Genomic DNA, 23042 nt, shown 5'->3' on the forward strand with positions numbered 1-23042 from the left:
AAGTTTCAGTAGACAGAACCCAAAGAAAGAACATTCCTTTTAATCACTTTGTCTTTTTTCTTTTTAAATACTCGACAACTTTCTTGGTGGGCATTTAAACAAGAAAGAACCAGTAACCCATGAACCTGGCAGTGCACACAGACTAAAAAGAAGGTGCTGATTTGGCATGAGAAGTTGCCATTTAATTTGAAGTTGGCTGTCGATTTCTGGCAGACCTCTCAGTGAATTGCACGAGTTAGCCATAAAATACAGAAGCCACTCAGTAAAAGTTATTTATTTCAAAACCTGCTGGGTGGGAATTGTCCCAGGAGAGCACTGGGCACGGCGCTTAGAGAATACATTCTTTTTGCTGTTAAAGGCTTGCTTGAGCCTGGCTGTTGACAGAAAGGTGCCCTGTGAGGAGGTTTAAAGGCCACGAATCCCAGTCCAGGTGAGGACGCGGCGTGGGCGTTCGCTCCCCCTCCAGCTGTTGTGCTGAGGCTCTCCTCCCAGGACTCCAGTCATGGGGCGGGCGGCAGGGCCTGCAGGTGCTGTAGCAGCTGCTCACAGTGGGTGGGTGAACGATGCTTATGGAGGACGGCCTCCATCTCTCTCACCAGGAGGTCTGGGAAGAGGACACTGCCTGCTTTGAGGGCCTCTGCAAAACAGGAAAACACCTTTGTGATGCCAGGAATAAATATTAAGCCAAGCTTCGCTTCATATTAAAGTTACAACAGCCATAAACAGAGCAAGGGAAGTGATCAGGGGTTAGGAGGGCACTGCATAATGATGAAGGGGTCAGTTCTCAAGAAGACATAACGATCCTTATCACACATGAGCCCAGTAACAGAGTGTCAAACAACGTGAGGCAAACTGAGAGCTGCGAGGAGAAAGAGATTAATCCACTCTTATGGCTGGAGACTCCCACGCCCCTCGCAGAAACGGACAGATCCAGCAGGCAGGAAGTCAGTCAGTGCACCCAAGCGGAACCCAAGAGCACCATCAATCAGTCAGATATCTACCGACTATCTCACCCAACAATAGCAGAGCGTACATTCTTCTCAAGCTCCCACGGAAGGTTCACTACAATAGACCACATGCAGGGCCATAAAACACACCTTCACAAATATACAAGGACAGAAATCAGACAATCTCTGCTCTCAGACAACAGTGGAATTGAACTGGAAATCAGTAACGAAGAGATAACTGGAAAATCCCCAAATATCTGGAGATTAAACAACACATTTGTAAATACCACAATGGTCAAAGAAGAAATCTCAAGAAAAGTTAAAAAATATTTTGAACTAAATGAAAATGAAAACACAACTTCTCAAAATTTGTGGGATGCAGTGAAAAGCAGTGCTTACAGGGAAACTTACACCACTGAATGCACACATTAAAAAAAAAGGATCTAAGATCAATAATCTAAATCACCACCTTAAGAAACTAGAAAAAAGAGCAAATTAAATCCAAAGTTAGCAGAAGAAAAGAAGAATCAGAGCATAAATCAGTGAAATCTGTAACAGAAAATCAATAGAGATCGTCCACAAAACCAAAAACTGGTTCTCTGAACAACTCTTTGCCCACAAATTTGATAACCTAGGTGAAATGGACCAATTCTCTGAAAGGCACAATCTGCCAAAACTCACACGAGAACTGACAATCTCAGTAGACCTATATCTGTTAAAGAAATTGAATCAATAATTAATAACCTTCCCAAACAGAAAGCACCAGCCCCAGTAGGTGAACCAGATGAGTTCAGTGGCGAATTCTACCAAACCTTTAAGGAAGAAATGATACCAATTCTCTGCAATCTCTTCCAGAAGACAGAAGCACAGGGAACACGTCCTAACTCATCCTATGTGACCAGCATTATCCTGATACAAACTCAGAAAAAGATAACTACAGGAAAAGAAAACTACAGACCACTATTTCTCACGAACATAGATGCAAAAATCCTCAACAAAATATTAGCAAATCAAATCCAACAATGTATAAAAAGCATCATACACCAAGACCAAGTGAGATTTATCCCAGGTATGCAAGGCTGGTTCAACATTTCAAAAATCAGTTAACGTAATCCATCACATCAACAAGCTAAAAGAGGCATCACATGATCATATCAATAGATGCAGAAAAGCATTTTGACAAAGTCTAACACCCACTCATGAGTAAAAACATTCAGTAAACTAGGAATAGAGGGTAACTTCCTTAATAATGAATACCTATGAAAAAACCTACAGTTAACACGATACTTAGGGTACGAAACTTGAAACTTTTCCACTATAATCAGGAACAAAGCAAGGATGTCCCCTCTCACCACTCTTTTTCAACACCAAACTGGATGTCCTAGCTAATGTGATAAGATAAGAAAAGGAAATGAAAGATAATATACACATTGGCAAGGAAGAAATAAAACTGTCTTTGTTTACAGATGACATGACCGTTTACATAGAACTTGGAAAGAACTGACAAACTCCTGGAACTAATAAGTGATTATAGCAAGGTTGCAGGATACAAGGTTAACATACAAAAGTCAATCACTTGGACTTCCCTGGTGGCACAGTGGTTAAGAATCCAGCTGGCAATGCAGGGGACACAGGTTCGAGCCCTGGTCCGGGAAGATCCCACATGCTGCTGAGCAACTAAGCACATGTGCCACAACTACTAAGCCTGTGCTCTAGAGCCCGCATGCCACAACTACCGAAGCCTGCACACCTAGAGCCCGTGCTCCGCAACAAGAGAAGCCACCCCAATGAGAAGCCCACGCACACAGCAACGAAGAGTAGCCCCCACTCGCCACAACTAGAGAAAGCCTGTGCACAGCAACGAAGACCCAACACAGCCAAAAATAAATTTATAAAAAAAAGTCAATCACTTTCCTATATACCAGACGTGAATGAGTGCGATCTGAAATTACAACAATACCATTTACAGTAGTACCTTCCAAAATGAAATACCTTGGTATAAATCTAACAAAATGTATAGAAAATCTATATGAGAAAATTTACAAAACTCTGATGAAAGAAATTAAAGAAGAAACAAATAAATGGAGAGATATTTCATGTTCATGGACAGGAAGACTATTATCAAGATGTCAGTTTTTCCCAACTTGAACTATATATAGATTCAATGCAATCCCAATTAAAATCCCAGCAAATTATTGTGCGGATATTAACAAACCAACACAATATTGAAGGAGAAGAGCAAAGTTGGAGCACTGACACTACCCAACTTCAAGACTTTCTATAAAGCCACAGTAATCAAGACAGTGTAGTACTGGCAAATAGATCAATGGAACAGAACAGAGAGACCAGAAATAGGCCCACATAAATACTGTCACCTGATCTTTGACAAAGAAATAAAGGCGATACAATGAAGCAAAGACAGTCTTTTCACAAATAGTGCTAGAACAAATGGACATCCACATCCAAAAAACAAAAAACAACAACAAAATCTAGACACAGACCTTACCTCTTTCATGACAATTAACTCAAAATTGATGACAGACATAAATATAAAACTCCTAAAATATAACATAGGAGAAAACCTAGGTGACCCTTGGGTATGGCAATAATTTTTTAGATAAACACCAAAAGTATAATCCATGAAAGAAATAATTGATAAGCTGGACTTCATTAAAATTAAAAACTTTTGCCACAAATTGAGAGAAAATATTTGCAGAAGATACATCTAATATATATGGAAACACAAAAGACCCCGAATAGCCAAAGCAATCCTGAGAAAGAAAAACGGAGCTGGAGGAATCAGATGCCCTGACTTCAGACTATACTACAAAGCTACAGTAATCAAAACAGTATGGTACTGGCACAAAAACAGAAATATAGATCAATGGAATAGGATAGAAAGCCCAGAGATAAACCCACGCACCTATGGTCAACTAATTTACAACAAACGAGGCAAGGATATACAATGGGGAAAAGACAGTGTCTTCAATAAGTGGTGCTGGGAAAACTGGACAGTTGCATGTTAAAAAATGAAATTAGAAAAAAAATTGAAATTAGAACACTTCCTAACACCATACACAAAAATAAACTTGAAATGGATAAAAGACCTAAATGTAAGGCTGGACACTATAAAACTCTTAGAGAAAACATAGGCAAAACACTCTTTGACATAAATCACAGCAAGATCTTTCTTGATCCACCTCTTAGAATAATGAAAATAAAAACAAAAATAGACAAATGAGACCCAATTAAACTTAAAAGCTTCTTCATAGCAAAGGAAACCATAAACAAAACGAAAAGACAACCCACAGAGTGGGAGAAAATATTTGCAAATGAAGCGACTGACAAGGAACTAATCTCCAAAATATACAAACAGCTCATGCAGCTCTATGTCAAAAAAACCCCAACCCAATCCAAAAATGGGCAGAAGATCTCAACAGACATTTCTCCAAAGAAGACATACCGATGGCTAAAACAGGCACATGAAAAGATGCTCAACATTGCTAAATATTAGAGAAATGCATATCACAACTACAGTGAGGTATCACTTCACACCAGTCAGAATGGCCATCATCAAAAAGTCTACAAACAGTAAATGTTGGAGAAGGTGTGGAGAAAATGGAACCCTCCTACACTGTTGGTGGGAATGTAAATTGGTACAACCATTATGGAGAACAGTATGGAGGTTCCTCGAAAAACTAAAAGTAGAACTACCATATGATCCAGCAACCCCACTCCTGGGCATATATCTGGAAAAAACTCCAATCTGAAAAGATGCACGCACCCCAATATTCATAGCAGCACTATTTACAATAGTCAAGACATGGAAGCAACCTAAATGTCCATCGACAGAGGAGTGGATAAAGAAGATGTGAGAATATTACTCAGCCATAAAAAAAGAATAAAATAATGCCATTTGAAGTGACATGGATGGACCTAGAGATCGTCATACTAAGTGAAGTAAGTCAAAGAAAGACAAATATCATATGATATCGCTTATATGTGGAATCTAAGAATATTATACAAATGAACTTATTTACAAAACAGAAATAGAATCAGAGATGTAGAAAATAAACTATGGTTACCAGCGGGGAAAAGAGGGGAAGGATAAATTGGGAGACTGGGATTGACACATACACACTACCATATATAAAACAGATAACTAATAAGGAACTACAGTATAGCAAAGGGAACTCCACTCAATACTCTGTAATGACCTATATGGGAAAAGAATCTAAAAAAGAGTGGATATATGTATAAACTGATTCACTTTGCTGTACAGCAGAAACTAACACAACATTGTAAATCAACTCTACTCCAATACAAATTTTAAAAATAAAAAATGAAAGAGAAACCAAAAAATTAACAATAAAGTCTTAAGAAACACATATCTGATAAAGGATTATTATCGATAATCTTAAAGCTCAACCATATGAAAACAAACAACCCAATTAAAAGATGGGCCAGGGACTTCCCTGGTGGTGCAGTGGTTAAGAATGTGCCTGCCAATGCAGGGGACACGGGTTCGATCTGTGGTCTGGGAAGATCCCACATGCTGCGGAGCAGCTAAGCCCACGTGCCCAGAGCCCTGCTCCACAACAAGAGAAGCCACCACAATGAGAAGCTCGTGCACCACAACTAAGAGTAGCCCCCAAACGCAGCCAAAAAAACAGGGGGGGGGCAAAGACCTTAACAGACACCTCATCAGAGAAGATATACAGATGTAAAATAAGCCTATGAAAAGATACTTCACATGATATGTCGCCTATGAAAAGATACTTCACATACTTCACATGATATGTCACGTGAAATGCAAATTAAAATGAGACATCACTAGACACCCGTCAGAATGGCCAGAATCAGAACGCCACATGCCGGCAGGATGGGGAATAACAGGGACGCTCATGGCTGGTGGGAATGCAAAATAGTGTGGCCACTTTGGAAGACAGTTCAGTGATTTCCTACAAAATAAATATACTCTTACCATATGATCCAGCAATCACATTCCTTGGTATTTACCCAAAGGAGCTGAAAACTTACGTTGGCAAAAAACCTGCACACAGATGTTTAGAGAAGCTTTATTTGCTATTGCCAAAATCTGGAAGCAACCGAGATGCCCCTCAGTAGGTGAATGTATAAATAAACTGGTTCATTCAGACAGTGGCATGTATTAGTGCTAAAAAAAAAAAAAAAAGCGCTCTCAAGCCATGAAGAAAACACGGAGGGATCTCAAATGCTTATTACTAACCGAAAGAAGCCGACTTGAAAAGGCTCCAGACTATATGAGTTCCAAGTACATGACATTCTGGAAAAGGCAAAACTATGGAGACAGTAAAAGCTCAGTGGTCGCTAAGTTTGGGAGGCGGGGAGACAGACAGACAAGTGGAGCGCAGAGGAGTTTTAGGGCAACGAAACTATTCTGCGCGATACTACGAATATGACGATGGATACACGTCATTACATACCCGTCCAAACCACACGATGTACGGCATCCAGGGTGACCCCTAACGTAAACCGTGGACTTGGGGGACTGTGGCGCGTGTGTGAGGCTTACCGACTAGACCAGATGCAGCACCCGGGGGGCTGCTGATCGTGGGGGAGGCTGTGCGTGGTGGGACGCAGGTGTGAGGGAGTCTGTGTACCCCCTGCTCCCCGGTCTGTACGAACGGGGAGGGCGACGGCTGGCCAGGAACCCCAGTCGAGCACACGTGCCGACCCCTGGTGCAAAGCCACGGCAGAAACCTGTCTGCTCTCAGCTGCTGCCTTTGTAAGCCGTTTCCACTGGTCTCGAATTCACAGTTTGCTTCTGTTACCCGGAGAGCAGCGACGCGGTGCCCTCGCTCAAGGCACCACGGGGCACCTGCACCTGCGGGTGGCCCAGGCAGGGGCTCTCCAAGGGTGTCTCCGGCTTTCTGGGGGCCCCGAGGCCCTTCAGGGGGTGTGAGTCAGAACTCCGTCCACAGTGACACGAAGGGCGTGACCCCCGGCTCACGGGGCACCCTCCGCACTGTGGACTCAAGGCCAGGGTGGCACAAGCACTGGCCGGGCTCTGGGGACTGAGACACCGCAAGAGTCAGTTCATGTCCTCAAAGCAGCATAAAAATCGTCTACTTTATGAAATCTCAACCCTCGAGCACCCAACTTTTAGTAACTCATTCCGATGAAGTCTGGATTTTCTAGGGACTGACAGTGTCTGCCCTCCCCCGAGCGCCCGGCACGGACGGTCGCAGATCACGCCGCGGCTGGATCTGCTCTCTGTCTGCTTCCCGTTCGTCCCTCCTCTGTGTCCTTCTCGCTCTCCTTTCTGGGTGTTTTCTATCAGCTCGGGCGTTAGAGAGATTCACAAAAATGTAAAATAATGCCACTGTTCTTGTTATTTTGTTTTACAAAACACATCTTTCAAAACCATGTTATTTATGTTAAAATGTAATGGGTATAAGTGATTCACTTTGTTATACAGCAGAAACTAACACACCACTGTAAAGCAATTATACTCCAATAAAGATGTTAAAAAAACCAAAACAACAACCCCCCCCCAAAAAAAGAAGAAAAATATAATGGGTTTATTGTTATTTTAAACAAATTAATTAGTATCTTAACATCTTCTCAAGTTTTAACTTCTACCACAGTGAACACCAGGGGCCGTAACCCACAGGACACAAGCTCGTTGGGACCGGCTGTAACTCAGAGGACACGGGTTGCAAGACTGCGGGCCCAAGGGGGTCCGGATGCCCGGCCGGCTGCTCCCGTGTGGCGGGCCCGAGTATGGGGATGGAGCGCTTACCGAGAACTGCGTCCTGGATGGCGCTCTCAGGGTCGTCGAGGTACACGAGGAGCTCCCTGTACAGGTGCTGAATGTTGCTCTGGTAATAGCACTTCCCGGCCTCGTTGCTGACACGCTCCAACCAGGTGACCAAGGTGGAGGTGGCCGCCAGCCTCACCTCGTTGGAAACGTCATCCAGGCGTTTTAAGAGCTCTGCGAGGAGGAGCCAGACAGGAGTGAGAGCAGAGGTCCCAGGGCGGGTGGCTCCCAGCTGAGCCCCCAGCGCTCGCGCGCGCGCGTGCTCACACAGCACCGGCCGCCCTGGGAAAGCCACAGGCGGCTGCTGGGGAGGCGGCGGTGGGGGCCGGTGTCCCGGGACCCTGGCTGCCCCGCCCTCCCCGTGACACGATGGCCACCAGCTACGTCAGCTGTGTTTCTGCTGAGCCTCTGACACCAGATGACCCACCGCTGAAAGTGGACGAACAGTCCTTCCCACCCCGCAGAAACGCTTCCTGTGAACGGGTGAGACTTCTATCAACAACGCATGCTCTTCCCACAGATCTAGGCGACGCGCCTGCCCCTATGACCCGCGACGGGCGCCTTTCAGAGGCTCAGCCCCGCCCCCATCTTTGCTCCCAGGGCTTCTGTGTTCCCGCTTCCATCTGTTTCTCAACTTGCTTTTTTACTTTCCACAGACGTTTATTCTCACACACGCAACAGGTTCCAAGACAACGCGTCATCCCAGCCGTCGGCGGCGACAGACGTTCAGGCAGGGAATCCAGGCGTTTGCACGGGAGGGGCTCGGGGTCACCACCGCCTCAGGCAGGAGGAACCACCGGCTTTCTGCCAGATTTGTTCGCCCCGCCTGTGGGCGGGGCCTCGCCCAGCCTCTGCCCTCAGCCCCTCCAGCTGCTTCTGCCCACCTCCTGGGCTGCTTCTGGGCTGCTTCTCGCCGCCCGCGGGGCCAGACGCGGCCCCTGCTGCAGGAAGTGCTCGGCTGTTGCCCTCGTCGATTTCCGCCGATCCGAACCGCACGTGGAGAAGATGGCACTGCGGGCCTGTACCTTCCTCCCCCAGCGTGGGCACACCCACCAGCCCCTGAGCTTCTAGGCCGCAGGCCCACCTCCAGCGACGCTGCTCTGCTGGGGGCCGGGTTTCGCTTCTGTAGCCGGGACTCCTCGGTGCTCTCAGGCTCCAAGAGGCAACGACACGGGGCACGCGAGGCAGGGCTGGAGCCCTCACAGCGAAGGCCACGCGGTGGTACCCCGGCCGCCATGGGTGTCTAAGCTCTCACCCACCCCGAAATTCCGGTCCACAAGACGTCTGTCCTGCTTCTCGTGCTACGTTACTCATTCAGTGACATTCAGTGACGTCAGACCTGTCACATCCACGTTTAGACTCATAGCACCAACCTGACCAGAAGGCAAAGTAGCCTTTTCTATTTTTCCTACAAAAGGAACAACTGTCAAACAAACAGAGGCATATGATTTGGAAAAGAAGAATGTCCTACCGGGATAAATCTTGATGAGTTTGTCTGGATCAATCACACCATCAGAGGTCTTTAAAAATACATTAATGATTCGGCATGAAATTAATCGAGTCATCTGAGAATCTTCTTCCAGGGTGGTTAGAATTTGAGGCATCAACATTTCCTGCACTTCCTGTATCTGCAGTTAAAAAAAACCACACAAGCTGTGGGTCACGGCTGGTGCCACCCTGGTGACAGAGACTGCTACTCACGCGCTGTGTACTTTGCCCGTCGCTGGAGAGACTTGGTTTTGATGGAAGTGCGACTGGGCCTGGAAAGCTATGTAAGCTATGCAAATTTCTATGTGAGAAGCAGACCTGAATCTTGATTTTAAAATCCAGATAATTTGAACATCGGTCAGTTGGTTTTTAAAAAATCTGTTATTCAGAAAGTCTTAGGCACCTATCCTACACAGCCCACTACATACTAGCAGGACTGGGTATGGTGTCCAGTAACGTTTGGGGGACATTTCAACTTAAGTAACAGCTGTTCAGGTACCACAGTGTTTTCCCGACTTCTACTGTTTCCTCAATCCCTCATCTAACTGGAAATATGAAGACAAACAACGCCTTGAGTCAGGCTCCTGGGATGAAATTCTTTTCTTGTAAACAGTAACAATCACTTCAGAAAACCCCCAGGCGAGCCAAGGAGACCACAGGCCCCCCCAGACCCTGCTCGCCCTGCGGCCCCACAGTCCCGCCCGCTCGGTCTGTCTGGGAGCATCTGCTGCTGCCACCAGGAGACTCAGTCGAGCGCCCTTCCCCCGCGGCAGGTGTGCCAGGCAGGCACCGGAAGCCCAGGGCACAGCCTGTTCCCCTCTTGGGTCCAGGACGCACGAGCCCCACCTGCTCATTTGACAGGACCCCGCTGCTGACGAGCGCCCACAGGCAGGACACGGCCGCTGCACGGACGGCCGCAGCCGTCCGCCCCGCGCACCACTGCAGATTGGGGACGAAGATGTCCTTGATCAGGGTGTCCAGGTAGCCGTGGAGCTGTCTGGAGAGGAAGCAGGAGAGAGTGGGTGAGGGGGGCACCCAGACTCCCCGAAGGAAGAGCGTCTGTTTGGGAAGCGGACTGGGTGGAGGGCAAAGGCCTAGCAGACGAAACACGCGGAAATGCGACACTGGGCGCTAAGCAGGAGCCCCCGCTCCCCGGGGCAGTGGCCGGCGAGGGGACGTGGCGCTCTCTGCTGGCTATCACGGGGCAGGGCTGCGCTCGGGCTCCTACCGCCTCGACCCTGGCACTGGGGGTGTATTCCAGCCTCCCTCCTGCTCTGTGGCTGAGGGGCTTCCCCAAGCCCCCTCCTGGATGCAAGAGAAGGGTGGCTGCGCTACCCCGAGCACCGATGGGGCAGCAAGTCACTCCCACAGGTGGCGACCTTACAGAGGCAGGCCTCGAGGTCCCCGCGACCACGCCCGCTACCTTGGCAAGAGGGTGCCCTGGGGCTGCAGCTGTGGTCCCACGTGTCAAGACACCGCGAGACACGGATGTTCCCGCCAACACAGTCGGGGACCCTCCCCTTCACACGCCGTCAGGACAGACACGAAGCAAAACGAAATCCCAGCCCTGAGCTCCACTGGCTGGCCTGGCCACCGGGCAGCGGAGCCACACATGCGGCCCCGTCCGAAAGTCCGGGGAAAAGCCTCAGCCCTCTGTACGACTCCTGTACCCCAGACTCCCGTACCCCACGGGCCTCTGCCGATGGAGCAAGATGTATTCTGCTGATGAAGGGCTCTCTGACTTGCTTCCCGGGGTCATTCCGGAGCACGCTTCACAGGGGCCTCCGGCCTCCAGCGCCAGCTGCTTCCGGACCTGGACCAGCGTGAGGGCCTGGGAGCCCACGGCTGCACCGTGCCCCCAGCAAGGGGCACCCCAGACCCACCAGCGCCTCCGACAGCGGACCTGCTGCGGGGCGACTCACACACATTCAAGGTTTTCTGCGTGCTCTAGTTTCTTAGCGAAGAGCTGCTGCTCCCTGCAAAGGGATTCACCGGGGGACTCTCTGGAAAGCTCAGCCCCGTGTCCTGGCTGAGGTGGCCCAGGCGACGTGGTCTCGAGGGCCTGAGGGCCGAGCGCTAGCCGTGAGGAGGGACAGGCACTGGGCCCCCCAAGAACGAGTACGCTGCGTCCGGAGGACGCACACCTGTTCAGGCGCAGCTGGGCCCCGAGAGCTCCTCCGGAGCCACCAGCATCCGGGCCTCGCCCTGCGGGAGAAGCTCTGTAACATCCCGCACGAGGGGACGGCACTGGGCAGGGTCTGGGCGCCCAGGGAGGGGAGCAGGCCTCCTTCGTTGGGGGATTGCACTCCAGCCAGGGTGCCCCTGCCCCCGCCGTCCTCTGGCTGGGAGCTCTGCACCACCTGGGTGTGCTGGTGCCAGAGGCGCTTTCGGGAACGGGGTGGGGTGAGGAGGGGCCGAGGTCCTCTGCTATCTCAGACTCTGCACTTTGTAACCCTGAGGTTCAAAACCAAGCAGGTGTTGCTTTCCAAAATCTTTCCTGCCTGTAAAAACAGTTAATACTTGCACTAGATAGTTGTAAATTGAACAACTTTCTTCTCTTGATAGCGGTTTCTTTCCACAAGAAGGCCTCAAGGGCCGCTTCTTGAGGGAACTCAGTTCAAGAGCGGGGGCTTCTTTGCAGGGGGTTGACTGTCCTCAGGGGACACAGCGGAGCAGGGGTCCCGAGAGGTAGTGACTGATCCGCCGGCTCTCTGCTCACGGGGCAGCTGCCAGACCCGACTCAGTAACCTTTTTATAGTCTCTTCTAACCCTTGAAGTCTTTGCAGACAAGCAGGAAATAAAATTTCCTGCAATACAATGGGCGGGCTAGAGGCCCAAGAGCAGAGACCAGAGTAACATCCAGAGAAATGAAGTCTGAATAATGACCCGTTATTTCCCCAGGAAAGTCCAGGACAGGCCGACGACAAAGATTTGCTCCCTCTCAGGGGACAGGTCCCCAAAGAGCAAACAGCATCTCACTGCCTGATGCCCCACAGCCCGTCCTGCCGGGGACGCCGTGTTGCTCTGCATAGGCAGAGGGCGGGGCCTGCAAGTCCAGCCTGGGCCACCGGCCTCCCCGAGCTGGAGGCCCGGGTGTTTATGCTGCCTCAAGTCCCTCTGGAGGACTGGAGTTTCCTAAGTTCTAACCGTAACGGTCATGCAGTAAATTCTCTGTGAGGCCTGAAAGGTAGGAGAAGCCTTCTAAACCTGAGAACAGCTAACGTATAAACCATTAGTAGTTAACGTTCCCTGCAACGTTTCGACTGATTCAGTGTCTCTCTGTGCAGCGCACTCACTGCCGGGACTACGGTGTTTCCCTGGGGCGCTGGCCGTGTGGGAGCCACACGACAGCAGGACCCAGGGCTCGGGGTCACCCCAGGTCCCACCTGAGACCTCAGTGCAGGGGCACGTGGGGACCGCTCAGCCGCAGCACAGCGTGGGGGCCAGTGTGGCGGGACCGCGTGTGGGTGGAGCCGACCTACCCCTGCGAGTCCACCGTCTCCCTGGCTCCCAGCAGCAGCCCCGTCAGGGTGGAGAAGAGCTTCAGGCGCATGGGTGGGTCCCGGGCTGGCTGGAGGCAGCTCCTGAGGATGGGGACCAGCTGGGGCAAGGCTTCGCCGAGGGCAGCGCCTAGAGCACAGACAGGGGCCTCGTTCCTACGTGGCAGGAGGACGGGAGGACGGGAGCCCCGCAGCCGCTCTGGCCGCGAGCAGAGGCGCATGCTGGGCACGGCCGGCGGACATGCACCTTCAGCTCCGGGAAGGATGCTCTCGGCACAGGACGCCAGGTTCCGCCTCTCCCTTTGACCCTCCCCGCCCATGGCTCTAATTGTTCGGTATGTAACCTTTTTTTCCCTACATCTTACCAAATTCTTAAAAAAATTTAAAGTCAAGCAATCTTTTTTTTTTAATTTATTTTTAAAACTTATTTATTTTTGGCTCTGTTGGGTCTTTGTTGCGGTGCATGTGTTTCTCGTTGTGGTGGCTTCTCTTGTTGTGGAGCACAGGCTCTAGGCGCGTGGGCTTCAGTAGTTGTGGCACGCACGCTCAGTAGTTGTGGCTCACAGGCTCTAGAGCGCAGGCTCAGTAGCTGTGGCGCACGGGCTTAGTTGCTCCGCCGCACGTGGGATCTTCCCGGACCAGGGCTCGAACCCGTGTCCCCCACATTGGTAGGCAGATTCTTAACCGCTGCGCCACCAAGGAAGTCCCCAAGCAATCTTTTTTTTTTTTTTTTTGTGGTATGCGGGCCTCTCACTGTTGTGGCCTCTCCCGTTGCGGGGCACAGGCTCCGGACGCGCAGGCTCAGCGGCCACGGCTCACGGGCCCAGCCGCTCCGCGGCACGCGGGATCCTCCCAGACCGGGGCACGAACCCATGTCTTCTGCATTGGCAGGCGAACTCGCAACCACTGCGCCACCAGGGAAGCCCCCCAAGCAATCTTTTGAAGGCCAACCAAAACCCATCATTCGGAGCATGTAGGCTGCTTGATGTCTGACCCTGAGCCTGGCAGCCAGCATCCCTTCCCACGCCTGTTACTAGAGGAACAAATTGTGCCACTGTCCCCGAGCCTGGAAGGACTCCAGACGCAGTGACGGTGCTCAGGACCTGGACCTGCACGTGATGGGGAGAACACAGTCTCCGGGGTCTAGGCGCGAGCCGCAGCTCAGAAGAATCGGGTCACCAGTTGCCCTCCCTGCCAGGCCCCGTGCTGACCCGGGACATCGTGTGTCAGAAGAGAAGCTGTCACCCTCAGGCCCTCTGGTTTACGCCCGGTCTGCTACTTCTGTACGCAGTCAGGACTTCAGTCTTTTCAGCGGCGTCACCTCAAAGCCCAGGGTCAAAGCAAAACAAGCGTGGCTGGAGGGTCCACTGCAGCCCGAAGCTCTGCTGCTGCCAGGGGGCGCTGTGGCCCGAAGCGTGGCGTGCAAGACGGCGAGCTCGGGGTCCCGCGGCCCCGCCGGTCCTACTCTAATCCCCGGGGCGGGAGGCCAAGCGGGCACAGAGGGTAGGCAGCCCCTGGGGGAAGAGCACGGGCCACACAGATCGCCCCGCAAAGTCAGCTTTCAAGGTTTAACGTAGGGATTTCCCTGGCTGCCCAGTGGTTCAGAATCTGCCTTCCCACCCAGGGGACGCAGGTTCGATCCCTGGTCCAGGAATGAACATGCTGCGGGGCAACTAAGGTCACAGGCCACAACGACTGAGCTCGCACGCTCTGCAGCCATATGCTGCAACTACCGAGCCCACGCACCACAGCTAGAGAGAAGCCCATGCGCCACAACCAGAGAAGCCTGTGTGCTGCAACGAAGAGCCCACGTGCTGCAACGAAAGATTCTGCGTGCCGCAACTAAGACCCGACGCAGCCAAATAAATAAATAAACAAAATTAAAAAGGTACGTCGGTCCTATGTCACACTCTTGAACTAATTCTTCCCCCAGAAAAGGTTTAACATAAAAATGTGTGCCTGGGCAGACTTTAAAGACCCACGTTACAGCCAGCCTTCACTATAAAGTTCACAGCAGCTTTTAAATTAAGGTTTTGCTCCTTAAAACAGCTGTCCTCTGCAGGCTGAGCGCGACCGCGAGTGACTGTGAAGAAGCGGGCCTCGGCGGGCCGCCTCCTGGGTGGGGCTGAGCAGCTCTGCCCGTCTGTGCCGGGGCTGCTGGGCCAGCACGGGACCAGCGCTCTGAACCCAGCCCGGGGGCGCCCGTCTGTGGCTCACCTGAGTGAGTGAGCACCACGTCGAACTGCAGGAGCTCCGTGGAGTGGCCGGTCCAGTCCTGGTGCGAGGCGGCCAGCCACTCCAGGAGGGGGCCCACACGCACTCGGAAGAGGTCCTGGACGCCCTCCATGCTCTCCACCGCGGCCAGCGCGGCCAGCGTCTCCTGAACCTAGGGGAGCAAGTCACAGGCTGGGACAATCCCATCTTGGGACTCGCAGACCCCACTGGAGACCCGTCCTCACCACCTGAGGGCACCTGGGGCTCCCACGACACCCCCCCTGCCTGTATGAGAAACCATGAAGTGGACAGACGAGCACCCACAGGCAGGCCGGGCACAGTCCCCCACCCGCCATGATGCGCCACCGGGGCAGGGCAGTCCCTGCAGGGCGCGAGGCTCGCCCTGGAGTCCCAGCCAGGCTCCATCTGTGGAGAAGGGGGAGCAGGCGGTCTCGGCGCCGCACTCAACAGACTTAAACCACGGGTGCCAGAGACGGGCCCACGTCCTCGCTCTCAGGGTCCCTCACCTGACCACACAGCCGGCGACAGCATGTCTGCTGCTCTGCGGCACAGAGGAGAGGGAGGACTACAGCCTCCTCCCCCTCGGGCTTCAGGAACAGGACGCCCCCAGCACTCTGTGCAGCTGGCCCGGGGCCCGGGGCCCGAGTCTGTCCTGCAGACTCGCCCGTAACGACAGCCTCAGCTTTTCTAGTATTTCCAGCCCTACAGTGACGACCTCCCTGCTCAGACACGTGCCCCCTGGAAAGGGAGTGGGTTTCTTTTGTTGTTGTTGTTGTTGTTGTTTTGCGGTACGCGGGCCTCTCACCGCTGTGGCCTCTCCCGTTGCGGAGCACAGGCTCCGGACGCGCAGGCCCGGCGGCCAAGGCTCACGGGCCCAGCCGCTTCACGGCACGTGGGATCTTCCCGGACCGGGGCACGAACCCGCGTCCCCTGCATCGACGGGCGGACTCCCAGTCACTGCACCACCAGGGAAGCCCAGAAAAGGGAGTTTTTCAAGAGAGAAAGAAAACACAGTTTAGGAAGTCCCCGGGGAAGGGGAGGGCAGGCGGGGAGCCTCCCGGACACGGTGTGGATGGAGAGGGGGAGAGGGAACCAGGGGGAGAAGCCGAGTTCTCAGCTTGGGGAGAAGTGGTCAGACAGCCGGGTCTCTGGATGGTCCTCGCAGCCGCAGGGAGCTGGATGTCAGAAGATTTTAAGTTAAATACAGAGCCTGGGGCGGGGGGGGGGGGCACCTCCCCAGAGGTCCAGTGGTTAAGACACCGTGTTTCCAATGCAGAGGATGCGGGTTCGATCCCTGTTTGGTGAACTAAGATCCCACGTGCTGTGTGGCACGGCCAAAACAATAAAGGAGCCAGGAAGTTCGATGGAGAAAAGAATTTGAAAAAGAAACTACAGAGCCAGGGGAATGGAACCACTTGGGTAAAGCTGGATGGCACCTAAACAGGAAAATCATGATATTATTTTCTCTCCTGACCTCTGGTGCACGTGTACTCTTAACCTTACTCAAATGCAGATTTAAGACGAGGGAGGCCTCGTTTCTTGCCTGTTTCTCCAAGATTAAGCAGCCGGCCTTACTCTGAGATCCTGAAGCCAACTGGCAGTTGGAGGGAATTTAAAATCCCGTGTGCCCCTGAGGCCGCCCAGAGAACGAGTCACCCCGCGTGTTCAAGACCCTTCCATCTGAGGTAGCCAGTTCGCTGGGCAAGCCCGAGGCTTGGAGTTTGGCAGCAGAGGCTGGCAGACGGCGGCCGCCCGTCCAGGGGCTGAGGCAAAGCAGGAAGGCCCCTCACCTTGGCACCAAGGCCCGCGGGTCCCCACAGCGCCAGGACGGTCACCAGCACCTCCACGAGCGGCACGCCGGCCCCTCGGCAGTCCTCCCGGCTCACGGACACCACGGCCTGCACGCACTGCAGCAGGCGCTCCCCGTACAGGCGCTGCGGAGAGAGCAGGGCACCGTCAGCCACCCCTGCACCCGCCTGGCGGCCCGGACGAGGCCCCACCGACCAGGGCCATGGCGACCCCGCGAGCGGACTGGGCCAGGATTCTGCCACATCAGCCATAAAGAGGGTGTCTCTCTGCACAACAGGGAAACCGAATCCCTGTTGAATCCCCGAGAATCAAGGAATTCATGGCAACTTTGTTAAGTGCTTAATGGTATTTGAGTTACATTTTTAAAAAGTTTGCGTGTGTTAGTGACACGCACTGTAGAAGTGACAAGTGGAAGGACAGGGAATCTTGGATTTGCTGAGCACCCCAGCTCCTCCCACCCCACCCCCAAAGTCAGCGAGAAGCTGGACCGAGGGGGACGTGGCTGGAACCAGGCAGCAAGCACGAGGTGTGCACACTGCCCCCCTCCCCTGCTGTGCACTTCTGAGTGTTTCTATAATACTAAGGTAAGAAAAATAAATCAAATTCTATAATTCAAAGATGCTTCCAGACTGCCGGGGGTCAAGGTGACACCTCGGTTGGGTTGAGCCCGTCTCTCACCTCCCGGGCTCCAGCCTCATCCGCTGTGAAATGGGGGCCAGGCGTGGCCACGGGGTGGGGCCCCAGAGGAAGAACCGCCTAGAACACCCCTCCCACATGCCTGCTCTGCTATGTTTCATAAAGGACAGAGGGAACCGGAGCAAAATGCTTAAGGTTTTTTTTTTGTTTTTTTTTTTTTTTTTACTAATGGGGGCGTGAGCTCAAAAGTTTGGTGAAGATTTAGCTAGACAATGGATTGGTTCTAAATTCTGAATCAGCTCTAAAATCCTACGACTCATTCACAAGTGATATAAATCATGGAAGTTTAAACAAAAAATTCACTGTGGCATGTCCCCAGCCACTTGGGGGTCCTAACTTCCCCGAGAAGCCAAAATTGGTGTTTTATTCAAATACTTACTTTTCCACAGCCCCATTTCTTTCAGACCTGGATTGACTGATTGATTTATTTTTTTGAGGGTATGATTTTGCCTAATTTCTAAATGACCTATATAATACATATTTAAGGAGCTACCATTCTTTCAATTAAAATAAACAGGAATTGGGACTTCCCTGGTGGTGCAGTGGTTGAGAATCCGCCTGCCAATGCAGGGGACACGGGTTTGAGCCCTGGCCCGGGAAGATCCCACATGTGGCGGAACAACTAACCCTGTGCGCCACAACTACTGAGCCTGCGTTCTAGAGCCCATGAACCACAACTACTGAGCCTGCGTGCCACAACTACTGAAGCCCATGCGCCTGGAACCCGTGCTCCGAACAAGAGAAGCCCCTGCTCGCTGCAACTAGAGAAAGCCTGTGCACAGCAATGAAGATGCGACATAGACAATAAGTAAATTTATAAAATAAAAAAAAAATAATAAACAGGGAGTTGCTCTCAGTATTGGCTGAGCCATCTCATGACACCTCCAGATGCTAGAACTAACCAAGGGTCTGTGTCCTTCACAAGCATTGCCCTCCTGCTGTGAACACGCCACCATCTCTGAGGAAACAGGGCTTTAACATTTAGGGATTTTGCGATATTTAACCAGAGGATTTTCAACATCTACCTACCTACCTACCTACACACACACACACACACACACACAGAAAAAGAAAACAAGACACAGAGGGAACTGACACAGAGGGAGATGCCACAACTTCACTGGAGAAAGCGCCAGGCACTCCCATCCCAGACCTCACACCCGATTCCTGAGTAAACAGGAGGAAACGAGTTACTTCTGTTTAATCAACCGTTTCTGCATCTCGGTCCCCTGTCGAGAAACAGCCAGATTTCAAAGCAGAGGCTCAGGTCATGTCAACTGAGCCCAGGCCCCGGCAGACGAGCAGAACATCTCTGGGGCCCTGTTGGCTCAACCCGGGGCTTTTACACTCACTTTGGTCTTGAAGCATGTGCGGCCTGTCCTCACAGCCCTGGAGAGCGACTGTAGGAACAGTAGGATGGCGCCTCCCTGTGCGGAGGCCGTGCATCCTGACCACAGGCGTGCGAGGACGGGAGCGGGTCGCACGCTTGGGGTTCACACCGCTGGTCCCTTGGCCAAAGGCTGGAACGTGTCTAGAGACACGTGCGTGGGTGGAAGTGTCAGGAAGGGCCCCTCTGTTTGCAGGACGGAGTAAATCTTTCCTGGAAAGACTGGAGGAAGAGGGCCAAGCGTGCGCTCTGAACTAGATGGATCGGGGGCCAAGGTTTCCTGTAGCAACGCTCAGGTGTGAAAAGACGCTTCCTTTGCTGTACAGCTGGCACCACGTGTACTGAAACACCTACACAAACTTTCAAGCTGCACCTTCTAGAACAGAAGTGCTTCTGGAAGGAAAATCCTCGATGGAACCAGTTGAGTAAAAATGTGGAACTTGTTTCCGCGTTTTTAGATAATCCTAGTTTATCTTAAAAATGGGTTTTGGGGAAAGTTGAAACACGGCTGAAAGCACCAGGAGCAGGTGAAAAAGCCCACGAGCGTCCCGCCTCCAAGACCTCTGCTCCCTCCCCCGGTCTGTGTTTCAGAAGCTGCCCTACAGGCTTATTAAAATGGTCCCCACACGACTGTGAACGCGTGTCAGAGTCAAGGCCAGATGCAGGTGTGGAAGTGCATCTCCCGGCAGCTGAGTGGTAGCTGGGTACCCGTGGTCCAGCTCTGTGGCCATGGCAGCCACTGTCAAGTGTCAGCTGTCCAGGGCCAGCTTCCCATGGCCCAGGGGGCCTGCAGCGCCTGGGTCAGAAGCCTGGTGAGGCAAACCCTCGTTGCTCTACAGAGAGATGGGAGGGTCACTGTCCAATGCAAAGACTCAGGGTTTAAGCCCATCACAGCCACACGAAAACAAGGTCGTTATTTTTCCTTCAACAGCAAACAATTGTAAATTATTCCAAATGACTAAGCCTAACTACCGACATTGTTTCAGCTTCAGATGTAATGGATTTACTGCTCAATTTAAGCCAAAACAAATCTGTAACCACCAAGCACAGCTCCCCGTAACGGTTGCCAAATCGGGTTGCGTGCTGGAAGCCGAGTGAAGGGGGTGAGAATAAGCTCACAGTGGAGACACCGTGTCCGACATGGACCAACAGAGGGGCGCGCGGACCCACAGCAGTGCCATTCTCAGGACAGAACTGTCCTCGACGATGGACGTGCTCTATCCTACACCATCCAGTGCTGCAGCCACTGGCCACACAGGGCTACTGGGCGCTCGAAATGCGGCCAGTGTGACTGAGGAACTGCCTTTGCACTTCGTTTCATTTTACTTTAAACGGCCACCATGGTGGATGGAGGAGAACGGGCCAGGAAGCACGTGGGTCCAAACAGGAGAACCTCAGTGCCGCACCCCAGCTACCACGTCGGTCAGATGTCCCCGAGAGGCCTGTGGGACTGACGATCGCAACGTGTGGACGTTCCCACAGGGGACCGAGTCACCGTGGAGACGGTGGGCTCCACGACACCCCCCCGCCCCGCCCTCTCCCGCACATGCTTCGCTTACGGTTTCAGACCCTTGGCAGATGTGAGCGTGGGCCAGCTCCACGGCGATGACCTTCACATGCGGCCGGAGGGCCTCCCTCGGGCAGCCTCGAATGACGGAGGCAAGGACCAGGAGGCCGGAGGGGGCGGGAGACTTCCTCAGCGCCGACAAGAGCAACTTCAGAAACACCTCCGGGCTGACGAAGGTCCCGATCAGCTCTGCGGATCTCGTGCACTGAGGGCAGACGGAGGAGGCCTGAGGCTGCCGTGCCCTCAGCCCCTCGCTGCTCTGCGTCTGCCAGAAACAGCCCCGCAGGCCCGTCTCTTCCTAACGTGTGCTCAAACGCCCACGAAAATTGGCGAGTCCCCTCACGAGCTCAGAACTGCCAGCGGGAGGAGTTCATGCCGTTTGGCGGGGGGGGGGGGGCTGTCAGAGCGTCCTCTCTGAGGCCCGGCTGCCTGAGCTGCACTCGTGGGGGCGGCTCTGCACGTCTGTCCGAGCGGTGACCACTGAAGTGGCCTGCGGGTGGAGGATGTGTTTACCTTCAGACGCGGGGCCGCTCACCGGCACATGCTTAAAGAGAACCTTTAAACGCCATTTTTTATGGGCACACGGGCTGGATGCAGAAGGCCGGGGAGAGCCCGGGGACCACAGAAACATCTACACCTTCACACAGGGGCGACGGCGTGCCTGCTGGTATCTGTCCAAGTTCACGGACTGCAGAACTAGGAAGGGTGCACGAAGCCCCTAAGGACAGCAGAATGCCACTCACACTGCGGACCACGGCCTCCTCCTCGTCAGCGCAGGCGCGGAGAAGGGTGCGCAGGACGGGCTCCAGGTGCTGTGTGACGTGGGCTTCCGCGTGAAGAAGCAGTACCGCCAGCAGCTGTGCCGACTTCACCCTGGTCCCCACCACCCAGTCGGTGATGTCGTGACAGATGGCGGGAAGGATCTTGGAAAGGTTTCTGAAGACCAGCTCCCGGCAGCCCAGCCCCGGGCGGCTCCCTGTGGGTCATAAAGATGGACGGGAACCCGTGAAATTCACACGCAAGATCTCAATGATTCGTATGCAAAGTCACTTACTACACATTCCCCATTTAAGGCACACCTACAGGTTTTATTTTGAGGTCTTAAAAAACTCAAAGCGTGGGAAGCAGCCGCACAGCACAGGGAGGTCAGCTCGGTGCTCTGTGACCACCTAGAGGGGTGGGATGGGGAGGGTGGGAGGCAGACGCAAGAGGGAGGGGCTATGGGGACACGTGTATATGTATACGTATAGCTGAGTCGCTTTGTTATACGGCGGGAACTAACACAACGTTGTCAAGCAGTTATACTCCAAGCAAGATGTTAAAAAAACAAAAAAACCCCCCAAACTCAAAGCAACTCCGAAGACAGACATGAAGCCACGAAGGGCCATAATTTACTCTAAGTTTTTACAGCGACCCTGAGGTGTGGCACACAATAAACTACATGCTCGAAGGGCACACCCTGTAAGCTGTTGACAAATGACAAGTGGATACAACTGTGAACCATCAGGGCCACCCAGAGGCCCCTGTGCTCCTGACGATGCTCCCCGCCCTCCCCTCCCCCCAGGCACCCCTGGCCGGCTTCCTGTCACTAAGGGGAGCCGCGATGTCTAGATTTTCTGTGAGTGCAGCCGCGCAGCGCACGCTCCTCTCCGCCTGGCTTCCTCCACTCTGAGGCCCATCAAGTGGTGGGGGGCGCCGGCCCTGCTCACTGCTGAGTGGTGTTCCAGCACACGGACAGACCACAGTCTGTCTGTCCACGTGCCGCAGACGTCTGAGCCGTCCTGCCGTGGGCTGTCGCCGACGAGACTTCTCTCGGGGGGTGGGGGGGGCGCCCTGGAGCACCACGGCTAAGTGCATGGGAGGCGGGCACTTGACGGTCTAAGAAATGGCCGAGCGGTCTTCCAACGCTGCTGCACTGCTGTCTGCCCTCCCCAGCCGTGCACGCGACCTGAAGCTCCTCCGCGTCTGCACCACGCCTGGCGTGTGCAGTCTTAGGTCAAGCCTCCAGGCAGGGGGTGGGGGCAATCTCCTTGTGGCTTTACTGTGCATTCTCCTCACGAGCAATGACCTGGAGCGCTACCTCCGGGCTTGTTTGATGTCTGTGTGTCTTCAGTGAAGTGTCTTTTCAATTTTTTTGCCACTAAAAAAACTGGATTGTGTTCTTGGTATTGAGTTTTGAGAGTTCTCTCTGTGCTCTGGACACAAATCCTTACGTAAACAATTTGCAAACATCTCAGCCTGTGCCTTGTCGTTTCATTCTCTTAATGTCTTTCAAAGAGCAGAAGTTTTCATTTTGATGAAAAGCAATTTATCAGTCATTCTTTTGTGGAGTGTTATTTAGGTCGTACCCTTAGATCCACGTGGCATTTGGGGTTAATTTTCGTTTATCAGGAGGGTTGGATCTAAGCCCACTTTTTTTGCACATCCAGTGATTCCAGCACCATTGCCGAGACGTCTTTTCTCCCCCGAATTGTCTTTGCAACTTGCCAAAATTCAGAGTCCACACGCCTCTGTCTATTTCTGGACTCTGCTCTGTTTCACTGATCTGTCGGTCTGATTTTTTAAATTTATCTTTGGCCGTGTTGGGTCTTCGTTGCTGCGCGCAGGCTTT

General features: G+C 52.7%; 1 protein-coding gene across 2 annotated transcripts in view; it reads right to left on the bottom strand.

Moving 5' to 3' along the window:
- Positions 1-259: 259 nt before the first annotated feature.
- The window catches only part of DNAAF5 (dynein axonemal assembly factor 5), a 34597-nt gene continuing 11814 nt past the window's right edge, over positions 260-23042 (bottom strand). For both annotated transcript variants that reach the window (XM_067012907.1, XM_059038524.2), the window contains exons 5-13: positions 21175-21407; positions 20424-20636; positions 16763-16906; positions 14955-15123; positions 12720-12867; positions 10084-10234; positions 9221-9377; positions 7732-7923; positions 260-637 (exon numbers count right to left, since the gene is read on the bottom strand). In XM_067012907.1, coding sequence (XP_066869008.1) covers positions 501-637; positions 7732-7923; positions 9221-9377; positions 10084-10234; positions 12720-12867; positions 14955-15123; positions 16763-16906; positions 20424-20636; positions 21175-21407 — 1544 coding nt within the window. In that variant the 3' untranslated portion in view covers positions 260-500. The remainder of the gene's footprint in view (positions 638-7731; positions 7924-9220; positions 9378-10083; positions 10235-12719; positions 12868-14954; positions 15124-16762; positions 16907-20423; positions 20637-21174; positions 21408-23042) is intronic.

The sequence above is a fragment of the Kogia breviceps genome, chromosome 14 (assembly GCF_026419965.1).
Source record: "Kogia breviceps isolate mKogBre1 chromosome 14, mKogBre1 haplotype 1, whole genome shotgun sequence".
NCBI classification, from domain to species: domain Eukaryota; kingdom Metazoa; phylum Chordata; class Mammalia; order Artiodactyla; family Physeteridae; genus Kogia; species Kogia breviceps.